This window comes from Pinus tabuliformis, chromosome 8 (assembly GCF_031772625.1).
Source record: "Pinus tabuliformis cultivar Carrire ecotype Pingquan chromosome 8, CPIR1, whole genome shotgun sequence".
In the NCBI taxonomy this organism is placed as follows: domain Eukaryota; kingdom Viridiplantae; phylum Streptophyta; class Pinopsida; order Pinales; family Pinaceae; genus Pinus; species Pinus tabuliformis.
This window is the reverse complement of record NC_142294.1, coordinates 170,749,489-170,764,959: the sequence shown is the minus strand read 5'-3', so window position 1 is coordinate 170,764,959 and position 15,471 is coordinate 170,749,489. Positions and strand designations below refer to the sequence as shown.

At 36.0% G+C, this 15,471-nt stretch overlaps 1 protein-coding gene across 1 annotated transcript; it reads right to left on the bottom strand.

Moving 5' to 3' along the window:
* Positions 1-12,784: 12,784 nt before the first annotated feature.
* On the bottom strand, positions 12,785-15,101 carry LOC149234674 (uncharacterized). The gene is made up of 2 exons (XM_089368338.1): positions 13,491-15,101; positions 12,785-13,135 (listed from the first exon to the last, which is right to left on the bottom strand). Exons 1-2 carry the CDS (start codon positions 15,099-15,101, stop codon positions 12,785-12,787), a joined length of 1,962 nt encoding a protein of 653 aa, XP_089224464.1.
* Positions 15,102-15,471: the final 370 nt, after the last annotated feature.

Genomic DNA, 15,471 nt, shown 5'->3' with positions numbered 1-15,471 from the left:
TAGGATTTCTTCTATTGTAGCCTTGATTTTTCTCCTTGCCTTTGCTGGAACTAGGAGCATCACAATTTCTTTCTGGCTTCTTCACATCTCTTTTGCTTAAAGCATTTTCATTCTTGTTTGAGGGTTCACCTGCATACCCGAGTCCTGATTTATCAGATGGACATTTGTGATAGCTGAGCATGTCATCCAAGGCTTGAGAGCTCTTCATGATTTTGTTCATCCCTTCAACCTTTTTTTTGAGGAGGACAATCTCTTCTTCCAATCTCTCACATTCATTATTCTTATTTGCAAGTTGTTCCTCAGTTTCTTCCTTGCTACGAGTAGCTTTAGCTGCTACTATTTTAAGGGAGATGATATCTGACTTCATTTTGAAGATTTCTTCATTCTTTGCTTGACTACTCTCCATTCTCTTCTCAGCTTCTTGTGCCTGTTTCTTGGCTTCTTGTAATTGAGACTTAAGGGAGGAGACCTCTACCTTGTACTGACCAATCTCTTCTTCAAGTTTGTTCACGCTCTTGTGCCTTTGTTCAAGTTGACTTGACAAGGTATTTTCCTGCTTCTTTTCTTTATTCAATTGATTTGTCATGGATATGACTTCTTCATGATGCTTCCTTTTGCTTTGATGAAATTCCTTCTTAAGTTTGGCAAGCTCTTCATCCCTTTCTTGTATTTGAAGCTTGACGAGGTCAACTTTCTTCCTTGTTTGATCTTGGTTACCAACTGGAGCTATCTTCTTAAGTGCCTCATTTTCCTTTTTCAAATTGTTAATCTCTTCCATGGCAGTCATAAGTTGAGCTAGGAGTTCTTCTACAAAGTCCTTTTCATTCTTTTTATCTTCTAGGTCTACTTCAGCCTTGATGTCATCATTCTCATTTTCAGCTTCTATGATGGGTTCAGGATCTCCTTTTTGATTGATGGTCATGGTCAGTGCTCCTTCTGAGTGAAGGTCATGAAGTTTGTCCCATATATCCTTTGCTGATGAATATTTTCCAAGGTTCTTCTTTACAGAATCAGGTAGCCCATTCAAGATTGTCTTTTCTACTTTTGCATTGTACTCCTTGGATTCTTTATCTATCCTGCTATCGTCAATCACTGATTCCCAAATTTCAATCCCTTGAGACTGTAAGAAAGTCCTCATTCTTGCTTCCCATATATTAAAGTTCCCATTGAACCTTGGAGCCTCATCAAATGGATTGACTTCTATTTTAGTAGTAGAGGGAGACACATCCTTAGGAGGATTGGAGACTTTCTTCCTTGACCTCGCCATTTGTGTTCTTGCACTCTTAACTGTGCTTCAAGATACTTGACTGTGTATCTAAAATAACTGACTGTCTTCAATAGTAACACCAAAAAAATTGACTTGAGAAATACCTTGGATTTTTTGACTGAGTCTTCACTCTGCTGGAGAAGCTGCTGCAGCAAGAAATACTTCCTTCAGCTTCTTTGACAACTTCAAAGAGCCTAGACAAGCTCTGATACCACTGCTGGGAATTTCTGATGATTCCAAACAAAACCGAATAAACTAAACAGAAACAATGCTCTGTTTTAACACACAGGATCTTAGCACAGGGAAGCTAAAAATTGTTTTGCTGAGAACAGAGTTTCGGCAACACAAAAAAAAAACTTCTATTCATTAACAGGAAACCAACAGTTACAAAACATCTTCCTCACACAGAGGGATTTCACAACTGCTGTTACAAAAGATCTTCCTCTTAACAGAGGGATTACAAACAGGAACGCTTCAGTTCCACACAAATAAATTTACTCTGTCTCTGCTTTGAAATTTTACACTGTTGTGTGTAAAATTTCTTACATTCACTGCTGTAACAAAAAAAATCTTACATTTACGCTCTGCGTATTACCCTTTGCATATTCAACAACCAAAAACTTTCTCTGCACTGCTATGCATTCCCATTACATTGCTATTCTACATTGCTGCGTATTTCATTTCATGTTCAACAACAAACAGAACATTCACACTGTTGTGTGTAAAAATAAACTTCTTACATACCTTGCATTCGCACTGCTGTGCGTTAAAATTTCTCACACTTGCTATCGCGCTGCAGTGCCTACCTTACATTTCATGCTCTCAACAAACAACACAAAACATAACACACGCTGCTACGTGCTCCCTCTCATTTTCAATGAACAACTACACCATTACAATCACACTACTGTGCATAAAAATTTCTCCTTGGCACTGCTGCGTCTACCCTCCTTTTTTTTTACTTCGCACTGTTGTGCATTTCATTACTCATCACACTTCATTACAAAATGAACAACAAAACATAAATATATGTTTTTACATCCCATACTCCCGTGAAAATAAGAATGAAATAAATTCTTCATCTACTTTCAACAACCGAAGTAAAAATTTCATTAAATGCTTCACATGGACTTTGCTTCTTCATCCATCCAACACTTTCAATCAGCCCTGCATTCGTATTCAGTTTTACGGCCTTGTCAGTCATATGGAGGTCCTTCAAAATAAAATTGCTGCCGCTGCCATAACCATTGAATTATGCGATTTGAGATTTGCGATTTGATCGTATCGCGAAATCGCAATCGGGGCAAAGCAGGGGTGCAACAAGTTAATATGCGATAGCGATTTGCGATTTGATCACATCACACTATCGCATCGCAAATGAGGAAAATAGAAATTGTGAGGAACTCCAATGGCGGTTTTGCTGAAATGTTCGCGGTCCCTGTAAAACTGTCGCTGCAGTTGAAATTACATTCCAAAAAACCAGACAACCATGCTGAAATTTGAATTGATGTTGGAAAATCTAATTCCAACGAACTACTAAGTATAGTAACTATCTATCTAAATGTCGCCATCAGAGTTACAAATTTAATTGTACTTCAGTTTCATTGCAGTCATTTTTTGTTAATATGTAATCTATTTAATTGTTAATAATATTGAAAAAACCAGATCTTTGCTCCAAAATATTCATTAATTAACCATTGGCATTGGCAGCTTCTAGGTCTACCCATATCCGCGCCTTGGTTGCATTTTTCTCATTGTTGAATAATGAAAAATCCCTAAAAACACATTGCTTTATTGGAAGTCAAACTCATAATCACTAGTTTCATGCTCAATTGCATAGCTAGAAAAGGCAAATTAACAACTCGAAAATGCAACCGACGTTTTAGAACGGGAGTTAACATGAATTCAGAAAGGAAACGGAGAAACAAAGGAGAAACAGTTTGCATGCTATTGGAAATTTCTGGTAATTTCAAACACAAAAGAATAGAGAACAATGCTCTATTTTCTCCACAAGATCTTAACACAGGGAAGCTAAATTTTTCTGAGCAGATAGAGTTTTCAACACACATGGAAACACTATGTATTCATTAATAAAACAACCTGTTACAAAAAAGTCTTCCTCTTAACAGAGGGATTCACCAAGAACTTCCAAAAAAAAATTACTCTGTCTCTTTTAGAAATTTTACACTACTATGTGTAAAATTTCTTTACATTCACTGCTGTAAAAACATTCTCCTTCACATCTTACATTCTACATTCACTGGTGTAAAAACATTCTCCTTCACATTTTACATTCAACAAAAATTCCTTTACGCTGCTGCGTATATTGCATATTGCATTTCATACATTGAGATTAAAAAAAAACATTACATTTACTGCAGCATTTTGCACCTCACATTAGCATTGCAGTGCATTTCACTTTGCATTACATATGAAATGAAGAACCCTCACCCCTTTACACTGCTATGTGCTTCCCTTGTATCTCCTTAAACAACAACAACCAAAAAAAATATAACACACGAGCTTTTCTATTTTTTACATATTACATTGCGTATATTTTTTAACAAAAAAATGACCATACCTTTCTTTTAATTTGCCATACTTCCGTGCATAAAAAAAACATTAAAATTGAAACATTTCACCTACAATCTACGAACCAACATAAATCACATTAATTGCTTCACGTGGGCGGTCAAACAAAAACTTTCACGCCAACTCCTTATTCAGGCCTGTATGCATCTTTGACTTCAATCAACGGTGTCAAGCCTTCACTTTAATCGAACGGTTATCGCTCAGTTGAACCAAACGAAATTTACCGGCCGGGGGATTGGTGGTTTTGAAACCGTACTGTGGACACGCGTCGGTTGGTCGGTGTGATTGGAGCCTCCCCACGAAATACCAGCCAGTGTGAAAGGTGGTGCGGGGAAAATACCAGCGGTTTTGTGGAATTAAATGCGGCAATTGCAAATTAATATATCACCACTCTCCTTTAATTTCAACTGCTGGGTTATCAGTCATACCCAAACATTTCCTCAAAAATTCAAAACTTTTTTGTCCCAATGGTTTGGTCAGAATATCAGCAACCTGCTCCTGAGTCCTGCAATGTTGTAAAACAATTTCACCATTGTTTACCAATTCCCTGATGTAATGAAACTTTGTGTCTATGTGTTTCGTTCTCTTATGAAACACTGAATTCTTGGATAATGCAATAATTGAGCTATTGTCACAAAAAATTACCGTTCCTTTTACTTGCTCTTGGCATAAACTCCTTAACATTCTTCTCATCCAAACTGCTTGACATGCTACTGCTGTAGCTGCCACATACTCTGCCTCCGCTGTAGACAAAGCTACAATAGGCTGTTTTTTTGAAGCCCATGAAATGGCTCCTAAACCCATGTGAAAAACATAACCGGATGTGCTTTTCCGATCATCTACACTTCCAGCCCAATCACTATCAGTGTATCCAATTAAATCTGAATATTCTGAAGTAGTATATAAAATGCCAAACCTTTTTGTACCTTTAACATACCTCAGAATTCTTTTGCTGTCTGCCAATGTGCTTCTTTTGGCCTCTCCATGAATCTGGAAATTAAGCTAACAACAAACATTATATCTGGTCTAGTTGCAGTCAAATACATGAGGCTGCCAACTATGCTCTTGTACAAACTAGGATCAAAATCCTTGCTGCTGTCCTCTTTGCTGAGTTTTAATCCCATCACTGTGGGAGTGATTGCTGCCTTGCACTCTTGCATATTAAATCTTTTCAACACTTCATTAACATATTTCGCTTGTGAGATAAAAATCCCATTTTCATTTTGATCTAATTCTATTCCTAAGAAGTATCTCAGCAAACCCATGTCAGTCATCTCAAATTCTTCTTTCATGACTGTTTTGAAATTTTCAATAAGATAAACATCATTGCCTGTGAAAATAACATCATCAACATATAACACAACAATTAGTAATTTACCATCCTTTTCTTTGATGTAGAGGGTGGGTTCTCCCTCACATTTTTCAAATCCATTTTCCAGTAGATAGGAATCTATCCTACTGTACCATGCTCTTGGTGCTTGCTTCAGCCCATAAAGAGCTTTCTTCAATCTGCACACTTTGTGCTCTTGGCCTTTCTTTTCATAGCTTGGAGGTTGTTCAATGTAAACATCTTCCATTAACACTCCATTTAGGAATGCTGACTTCACGCCCATTTGGTAAACTTTTCACTTGTTTTGTGCTGCTATGGACAGCACTGCTCTCACGGTTTCCATTCTAACAACCGGTGCAAAAGTTTCCTCATAGTCTATCCCATACTGTTGCTTGTATCCTTTGACAACCAGCCTTACCTTGTGTCTTTCTATTTTTCCTTCAGCATTACTCTTGGTCTTGTAGACCCATTTGACTCCAATGACTTCTTTTCCTTTTGGTAGTTCAACCAAATCCCATGTCTTGTTTCTTTCTATGGCATTGATCTCCTCATCCATAGCTTCTATCCATTTCTTATCCTTAATTGCATCTTCGAAATGAATAGGGTCATCAACATGACAATATAATGCAAACAAAGAATTCATACCTTCATCATAAATGTTACTTAAATTTCTAAATTTATTGCCTCTTTCATTTGGTGTGCAAGTGCTTGAAGAAGCACTTGAATTTCCTCCTTGTGGTGTGCTTGGAGAAGCACTTTCATTTCTCCTCAAGGGTGTCTCTTGCTGTCCTTGTGTTGGCGCTGTTGTTTGGGGATGTATTTCAGCCATCTCCTCATCATTTTCATCATGAGACAAACAGTTTTTAACATTCACTATTTTCTCTATGCTTCCATCCCAAGCTTCCTCCTCAATGAACTGAACATCTCTGCTCACAAAAAACTTCTTGGTAGATGCGATATACAACCTCTAAGCTTTGGATTCCTCACTGTATCCAATGAAAATACATTTCTCCCCTTTGCTGTCCAACTTCTTCCTTAGCTGATCTGGAATGTGTGCATAAGCCACACATCCAAAAACTTTCATGTGGGTGACTCGCTTTTTCCCACTTCGTGCTTCTTCCGGCACTTTGTTCATGACTGCTTTTGTAGGGAATCTATTCAAAATATATACTGCATAGTGTACAGCTTCAACCCAATAATCATTTGGCAAATGCTTTGCCTTTAACATACTCCTCGCCATGTCCATGATTGTCCTGTTCTTCCTTTCAGCAACTCCATTTTGCTGCGGGGTGTACCTTGTGGTAAACTATTTGTGTATTCCATTTTCTCTACAAAACTGTAGGAATTCCTTGGATATATACTCACCTCCTTTATCAGTTCTTAGAACTTTGATATGCAGCCCGCTTTGATTTTCTACAAGTGCTTTGAAATTTCGAAGTTTTTCAAACACTTCATTTTTGTTCTTCAGGAAATAAACCCAAGTATTTTTGGTGAAATCATCAAAGAATGTTAGAAAATATTCGCTGCCTGCTAGTGATGGAGTTTTCATTAGTCCACATAAATCTGAGTGGATAAGTTCTAAGGGTGATTTTGCCCTTATGCTTTTCCCTGATGGAAAAATTTCTCTGTGTTGTTTCCCCAAGATGCAACCTTCACAAAGGCTATCCGATTTCTCTATAAGTGGTAATCCTCTTACCATTCCTTTTCTACTCAACAAGTTAAGGCCTCCAAAGTTGAGATGTCCAAATCTCAAGTGCCACAACCAATTTTCATCCTTTGGTACGCTTTGGAAAGCCTCTTGTGTCACTGCTGCTATTACTTCCTTATTTTTCAAATCTGCCCTTATTCTGAGAGGGAACATCCTGTTCTTCGTCATCTTCACTTCAGCAATGCATCGTTTGCTGGGTGCTCTATCCATGATGGTGCATACATCATTCACAAAGAAAACATTGTAACCCTTTTGAACAAGTTGTCCAATAATTAAGAGGTTACATTTCATTCCAGGAACATAATAGACATCTGCTATGGTTTTCTTTTCACCTTTCTTTGTAAATATTTTTACTTCTCCTTTTCCCATAACAGAAATTTTACTATCAGTCCCAAGTGTGACTTGTGATTTCACACTCTGATCTAAAGCAGAAAACAGGGCTATGTTTCCTGTCATATGGTTACTACAACCGGAGTCTAGAAACCATATATCATCACTGTTTGTTTAAGCCATATTACAAGCTAACAACACATTATCTTGGCTGATATTTTCTCTAGTGATATTTTCACTTGATCTATTAGACATATCATGCTGCTTCTTCCTACATTCATTTGCATAATGCCCATATTTTTTACAGTAATAACATTGAACATTGGATTTTTCATACCTTTGTCCTTGAGCATGATGTTGTCCACTTTGTTGGCTGCTGCCTTGGCCTTGGTTCTGATTTGGATTGCTGCCTCTTCCTTGAGCATTTGCTGGATTGTTTCTTCCACCTCTGTTTTGGCTTCTGCCTCTTCCTCTCTTGTTTCCTCTGCCTTGACCTCTTCCTCTTCCAAAGGACATCTGGGTCTTGAAGGCTTGCTCTAGAGATGAGTTTTCATTTCTACTCAACCTTTGCTCATGTGTTATCAGTGATGCATGAAGTTCATCAACTGAAAAGTTTGTGAGATCCTTTGTCTCTTCTATGGTGGTGACAATCACATCAAACTTTGAGGGTAGGACCCTCAATAGTTTCTCCACAATCCTCCTTTCTTCAAGAATTTCTCCATGAGATCTTATTTGTGTGACCAGACCAATCACATGTGTGAAGAATGAGTCAATATTGTCTGACTCCTTCATGCACAGATTCTCAAAATCTCTCCTCAGCAACTGTAGTTTTGCTGTCTTCACTTTCTCCATGCCTTGATAGGCTGTCTTGAGAGTTTGTCATGCTTCTTTAGATGTCTTGGCTGCTGCTATCCTTGGAAACACACTCTCATGCACTGCTTGATATAAAAATACGAGGGCTTTTGAATCCTTCTTCTTATTGCTCTTCAACAGATCTTTCTCTGCCTGAGTTAATCTATTAAACTCATCTTCATCTCTTGGTTCTTCAAACCCATATTCAACAAGTTCCCATAAATTTTGTGAGGCAAATAGGGCTCTCATGGTTATTGCCCAATAGTCATAGTTTTTCCCATTAAATTGTGGGAGCTGAGTATTAAAAATACCCATGCTAGTGCTCGTGTTGGAGCCAGCCATTCCTTGCACTCTAAATTATGTTTCAAATATTTGACTGTGTATTTAAAATCACCGACTGTCTTCAACAGCTACACAAAAAAAAACTTTGAGAAATACTTGGATCCTTTCTTGACTGAGAAGTTGCTGCAGCAACAAGTCCTTTCTTCAGCTTCTTTGACACCTTCAAAGAGCCTGGACAAGTTCCAATACCATGTTGGAAATTTCTGGTAATTTCAAACACAAAAGAATAGAGAACAATGCTCTATTTTCTCCACAAGATCTTAACATAGGGAAGCTAAATTTTTCTGAGCAAACAGAGTTTTCAACACACATGGAAACACTAGGTATTCATTAATAAAACAACCTGTTACAAAAAACTCTTCCTCTTAATAGAAGGATTCACCAAGAACTTCCAAAAAAAATTACTCTATCTCTTTTAGAAATTTTACACTACTGTGTGTAAAATTTCTTTACATTCACTGCTGTAAAAACATTTTCCTTCACATTTTACATTCAACAAAAATTTCTTTACGCTGCTGCGTATATTACATATTACATTTCATACATTGAGATTAAAAAAAAACATTACATTTACTGCAGCATTTTTGCACCTCACATTAGCACTGCTGTGCATTTCACTTTGCATTACATATGCAATGAAGAACCCTCGCCCCTTTACACTGCTGTGTGCTTCCCCTGTATCTCCTTAAACAACAACAACCAAAAAAAAATAACACACGAGCTTTTCGATTTTTTACATACTACATTGCGTATATTTTTTAACAAAAAGATGACCATACCTTTCTTTTAATTTGCCATACTTCCGTGCATAAAAGAACATTAAAATTGAAACATTTCACCTACAATCTACGAACCAACATAAATCACATTAATTGCTTTACGTGGGTGGTCAAACAAAAACTTTCACGCCAACTCTTTATTCAGGCCTGTATGCATCTTTGACTTCAATCAATGGTGTCAAGCATTCACTTTAATCGAACGATTATCGCTCAGTTGAACCAAACGAAATTTACTGGCCGGGGGATTGGTGGTTTTGAAACCGTACTGTGGACACGCGTCGGTTGGTCGGTGTGATTGGAGCCTCCGCACGAAATACCAGCCAGCGTGAAAGGTGGTGCGGGGAAATACCGGCGGTTTTGTGGAATTAAATGCGGCAGTTGCAAATTAAGAAACGACCAGTTGCGTAAGAAACGAGTTTGTGGCCAATGAAAATGAGAACGGGCGTACAGGATGACATTTCCTGTCTCGTCTTTTTGCGAATGCTTCTTATTTTTTAGTAGAGCCAATCAATCTTCTTATGAAATTAAATACATATACATATGGTTGAAAATTAAATACATATGGTTGAATTTATGCTACATATTGTTGAATTTAGGTTTCTGTGATTTATATCAAATTTATTTAGGCCTCTGTCGACACGTTTAAACGAATAAATGTGGTTCATCATCAAAACAAATTATTGATTCGAAACGTGTCGACAAATAAATTATTTTGTGATTTTTACCGAAAACTCTTCTCAATTAAATACATATTATAAAGTGAAATTCAAGTTTAAAACTTGAACGTATCTCTTTCATTTTAAAAATGAAAATAGATCACTGAATGCAATTTAGATAGAAACGTACTAGGCATTTCAAACAGATATTAAAACCATTGATAATACCAAAACTCTTGAAAAATCAAGAAACAACCGTATTTCTTTCAAAGACGATGCTGCCTGGAGAGGAATAGCCCACATACTTCCGAATCGGGCTTCGATATTTCTTTAAGAGTTTGATTTCTAGATAGAGTCCAATTTAAATAATAATGATGGAGAGATAGAGAATCTAGTTTAAGTGATGATGATAGAGAGTTTGATGTTGATGATCTAATATGAGACGTTGGAAATCCAGTCAATGCAATTATTATATCAAGTTATAGCTAAGGTAGCGTAGTGAAAGGCGTGAACAATAACAATATGAGCAAAGGCAAGGGTTACGCATTTGTTTTGTGGTCCAGACCAACTAATACATAAAATAATGTTTTCCCTTTGATTTTTTTGTTTGGTGGCACGGTCTAACTAATAGGAAAAATAATCTTTTCTGTTACATAAAAATTTAGAGTTAAATTATGATTTAGTTGTAAATTAAATATATATATATATATATATATATATATATATATATATATATTTTTTTTAAATACACCATTTTTTCTATTAATTTGATTAATTTTTTTTTTTAATTTATATATTTTTGTTTATATTTATATATTTTAAATTTTAATAATAATATTTTTCTTTTTTTTTTTCTCAAAAAATATCTAAACAAATTCACTAGTTTATTAGTAAAGCTTAATCAAAATGTTTTAACCACAAAAAACAGACCAATTAAACTAACCTTTAAAATATATATATATATATATATATATATATATATATATATATATATAATTGACTTTATATAGAATTGCCCACACAATCAGCCACGAGCCAAGGTTATCCCATGAAATTTAAGATCTCAAGCCTCTCCAGGTACACTTGTTTTCACTGCTTTGCCATTTTAGTATCATTTTAAAATTTCATTGGAAAAGGTTAAAAGGGTTAATGAAGCACAGATAAATGTATCAAATACAATATTTATATGGTTATATATTAAATTCTTATTAACAAAAAAAGCTATTTATTTTAAAATATTTTTATATATTAAAAACCTAATTTTATGTTTTTACGCCATATAAATATTTAAACCCGCTGCAGCATTGCTTTTTCTTCAAATCTTATTACCCTATCTTAAACCATCCTATATTATTATGAATATACACTTTAAAAAATGATTATTGATATATTAAAATTCATTATTGGAACAAACATATTCAGTTATTTGAAAAACCAAAGTAAATTCATTATAACCAATCTAATATTTTCACAGCTTTATAATTATAAACAAAGGCCATTAATCAGTGGCAAATATCAAATTGCATTCTACACCGAATTAGAGCGAAATAACACCCAAAAAAACGGTACATCGGCAATCAGCACTTTTTGCCACATTACGTCTTTGTAATAGCCTTTCGTACCCGTTAATTGCGACAAATTAAAGAATTTTCTTGAGGGTCGTCTAGTTTGTTGAAATCGAATGAAAGAATTTAAAAATTACCCACTGTTTGTATAAAATTAATAAAAATTTGACGAGATGATGATCTTGGAGCAGTTGAACTACAACAAGCATCATATACTATCCTGATAAGATAGTGGCGAACAGTGAGGAGCAAGCATGCACAGATCAACCCAGTGAGGAGCAAGCATGCACAGAACATTCGGGGTCTGGGGGCTGCTCTAAAATATTTAGCTCTCAGGGAACTTTTTCTTTCATCTCGTCCCTATATCATTATTCTACAGGAAACTATGAATTTTGCACTTCATGTTATTGAATATTTCAGGAAGATGCTCCCTGACTTGCACATGGCAGGCACTGATGTTGCAGGCCTCTCAGGGGGTCTAGTGGCTCTTTGTGATCCACGTTGGGTTAGGGTGAAGGAATACTCATGTTTTGCGGGTATTCTCCTTGCTGGTTACATCAGAGGTTTACCGGGTCGCATACATATATTAAATTTATATGCACCATACAGAGCCCGGACCTCCTTTTGGAATAAAATTGTTGCATAGAAGATTTTGGGATTGTCTTCCCTTGTTATCACTGGGGACCTGAACTGTACCATTGGTTTAGACGAGGTATGGGGGAGTTCTAGAAAAGTGGATGCTTTGGCTACACAGATTAAAGACATTATAGTTGACTTTAATCTTGTTGATATATGCGCTCCTTTGATTGTTCCTACTTGCGACAATGGTAGGAAGGGGACATATATGTGGCGAAAAGGCTTGATAGTTTCCTATTACATGAACAGTTAGTTGAGCAGCTCAGGTCTGTAAAATTGGATATTGTGAATCGTTTTATCTTAGACCATCGTCCCATGGTCCTTTTTGGAGATGGGGGGATATCTATGTTACCAGAAACGAGAAACGGGAAACGGAACAGGAAACGAGAACGGTACGAGAAACGAGGTTTGGAGGTTTCGCATATAAGAAACGAGGAGAGAGAAAAACACCATATTAAAGGTGAATAATATAAACAAAGCATTAATCATAAACTTGTAATGTTTCTGCTCATGAAATTGTAAAAAAACAATTGTAAATACTAATTTAGTTTTAAGAAGGAAGTGATAATTTTGTAGATCAAAAAATTTAGCCATCATTAATTCCAAGAAAATAGAAAACATTGATAAGAATAAGAGATTTGAAATATAAATAATTAAATTTGTTCTTTTGAATATATATGTATCTCTAAAGTCACTTCCAACAATTCATATCAAAATGCAAGTAAACTTAATAATCTAGATTTTGAAGCTCATTTTCTGGAATAGTTGTTGAGCTTGAGCCAATTCCAAAAGAATTATTTTGGTCAGTAGACTTCATGGTATCATCAAGCATGTCTTCAGCATTGTCTTGTAGCACCTCAAGTGGAAGCTCATCATTTTCGTCATCTTGTGAACCACCATAATCCCACATTCTCGTGGGTCCAGTTTTGTATTCTAGTTGTTGTCGAGATAACAAACGTAGATTTGAGTGTACAAACACCAAATCTTGTGCCATTTTTGTGCCTAGGCGATTCCTCTTCGTTGAATGGATGAAAGCATATTCACTCCAATTTCTTTCACATGCAGAGGAACTAGTCACCTGTATAATAAAATTAAAATTATGTTAGTCATAGTCAATCAATAAATATTATAAGATAAATAATCCAAAATGAGCTTTAGAATTAATTGTTTAAACAATAAATCAATACATTAAAGGTATTTGTTATTAAGAATACCTGTGAAAGCAAACGGATAGCCAAACGATGAAGCAAGGGGGTCCCTGTACCATATTGTATCTAGAAGTCGATGGGTCCAAGTTGTTGTCTGTTGTATGCACAATCTTCATTTGCAAAGTGGTCTTCTGATCTCAAATACTTTCCTAGCTCAAACCGTAAAGCAGTGCGATCCTGACGATCGTAACACCTACTTATAAAAGTGTTCCAGTTTTGCATAACCTCTACATCTGACGATGGTTTCTTATGAAACCATTTAGGATTGAGTAAAAATGCAATTGAATGAAGAGGGCTATGAAGCATTTTCCACCTTGTCAGACTAAGTTCCCACACTTCATTTCTGGTGTCTTTGTCAATCCTAGAATTTTCATCTTCCATTATGTCATGAATCTTCTCTCTCATTTGATCCATGCTCTCAAAGACATCCCCTAAGCATGGTTGATCACTATCAAATATGCGAAGGGTGGAAACAATAGGTGTAATAAGGGTGACAATATCCTCCACTCTCCTCCAAAAATTCTCTGAAGAAAGACCAATAATGATGTCCTCAACTTTTAGGCCATCCCCAGTATGAGAACCCTTCCACCTTTGCCAATCCATTGATACCACCATCTCTCTCAAAGATTGATGCATTTTAATAAGGCGTTGAAGCATAATGAAAGCAGATGCAAATCTAGTCTCGGCACATCGAAGAAGCTGAAGTTTTGCATATTTCCTATAAATTGCTATGGATGCTGCATGATTAATAATAAAGTGTTGTAGCATCTTTGCTTCAGTTATAGTTTTATCAACCCATGCAATGTTATTAATATCTTTCAGGAGCAAATTCAAGCAATGCACAGAGCAAGGAGTCCAAAAAATTGTTGGATATTCATCCTCAATCAACCCACCAGCAAGGATATTGTTTGAGGCACTATCTGTAACAATTTGGACCACGTTTTCTCTACCAACCTCCTCTATTGCCTCTTTGAGGAGACCTGTTAGATATGGACCATCTTTTGTCTTTCCTGTAGTATCATAGGATTTTAAAAACAAAACTCCTTTTGGGCTCGAAACCAAAATATTGATAAGGGGACGATGGTTAACATCTGTCCAACCATCTGAGACAATGGAGACCCCAGATTCCTTCCAACTATCTCTAATGTCTTGAAGTCTAGCTTCAACCCGAGCCCTCTCTTCAGATAACACGGTTGTCCTCATCTTTTCATAACTAGGAGGCTTGTAACCTTTAGGAGCATTGCTAACTAGATCCCTTACCATTTCTTTCCAATAAGGAGACCTACAAACATTAAAAGATATGCCATTTGCAAAAAAAAATCGTCCAATGGATGCATCGAGATTTCCCCTTCCTTTTACATCCCATAAGTTTTGAAGGTGAGAAACAGAAACTTGATGTTGAGAATAAGAGTGTGGACCACCAATTGTCAATCCACTAGGATTGTTGTTAGCTTGAACTAAACCTTCAACAATATGTCTAAGCTTTTCAAGTTCATTAAATTGCTTAATTAGAGAAGCTTTTTCTGTTTTAGGTACACTGTCACATAAAGCTGATTGTTCTTTTTTCCCCATTCCAAGTAAATGCCATCGAACTCTTCCTACATTCCCCGTTTTTTGTTTTTTACAATAAGGGCACAACCAAACCTTTGAACCAGATGATCCACTTGATCCTCCACTATAAGATTGAGTGCATTTCACAGCTGCCCATAACCTTGTCTCAAAGGATTTTTTTGCTTCTTGATATTCTTTGCTTTGGATTTTTTTGGATGCCTCTATGGAAGATTTCTGTTGGGAAAGGGGCGGTCTACTTTGTGACATTGGTGAACTTTCTTCCATTGCAATGAGAAATGAGTGAAATAAAAAATAAATGATTCTCCTCTGCAACCAATTTTAATCTGCACAATTTATATTTGAAAATTAGTTACAGAAAATAAAATTAAAAAATTGACACCTAATTAGAAAAATATAATTAACTAAAAATTTGAAGAGAAAATCAAAGAAAATTTTGGAAAACTTAAACAAAATAAAATTATTTATCTTTTTTCAAATTTTCAAACATCTAAATCACCTTACTTCGAGCATTGGAGGGACTAGCTCGAGAGAAAAGGACTAGCTCCTGATCTCATTCATTTTACAAAATCCCATGATACATGGCTTCAGCGATATTTTAATAACTTATAACTACTTGTTCCATAACTCACTCTCT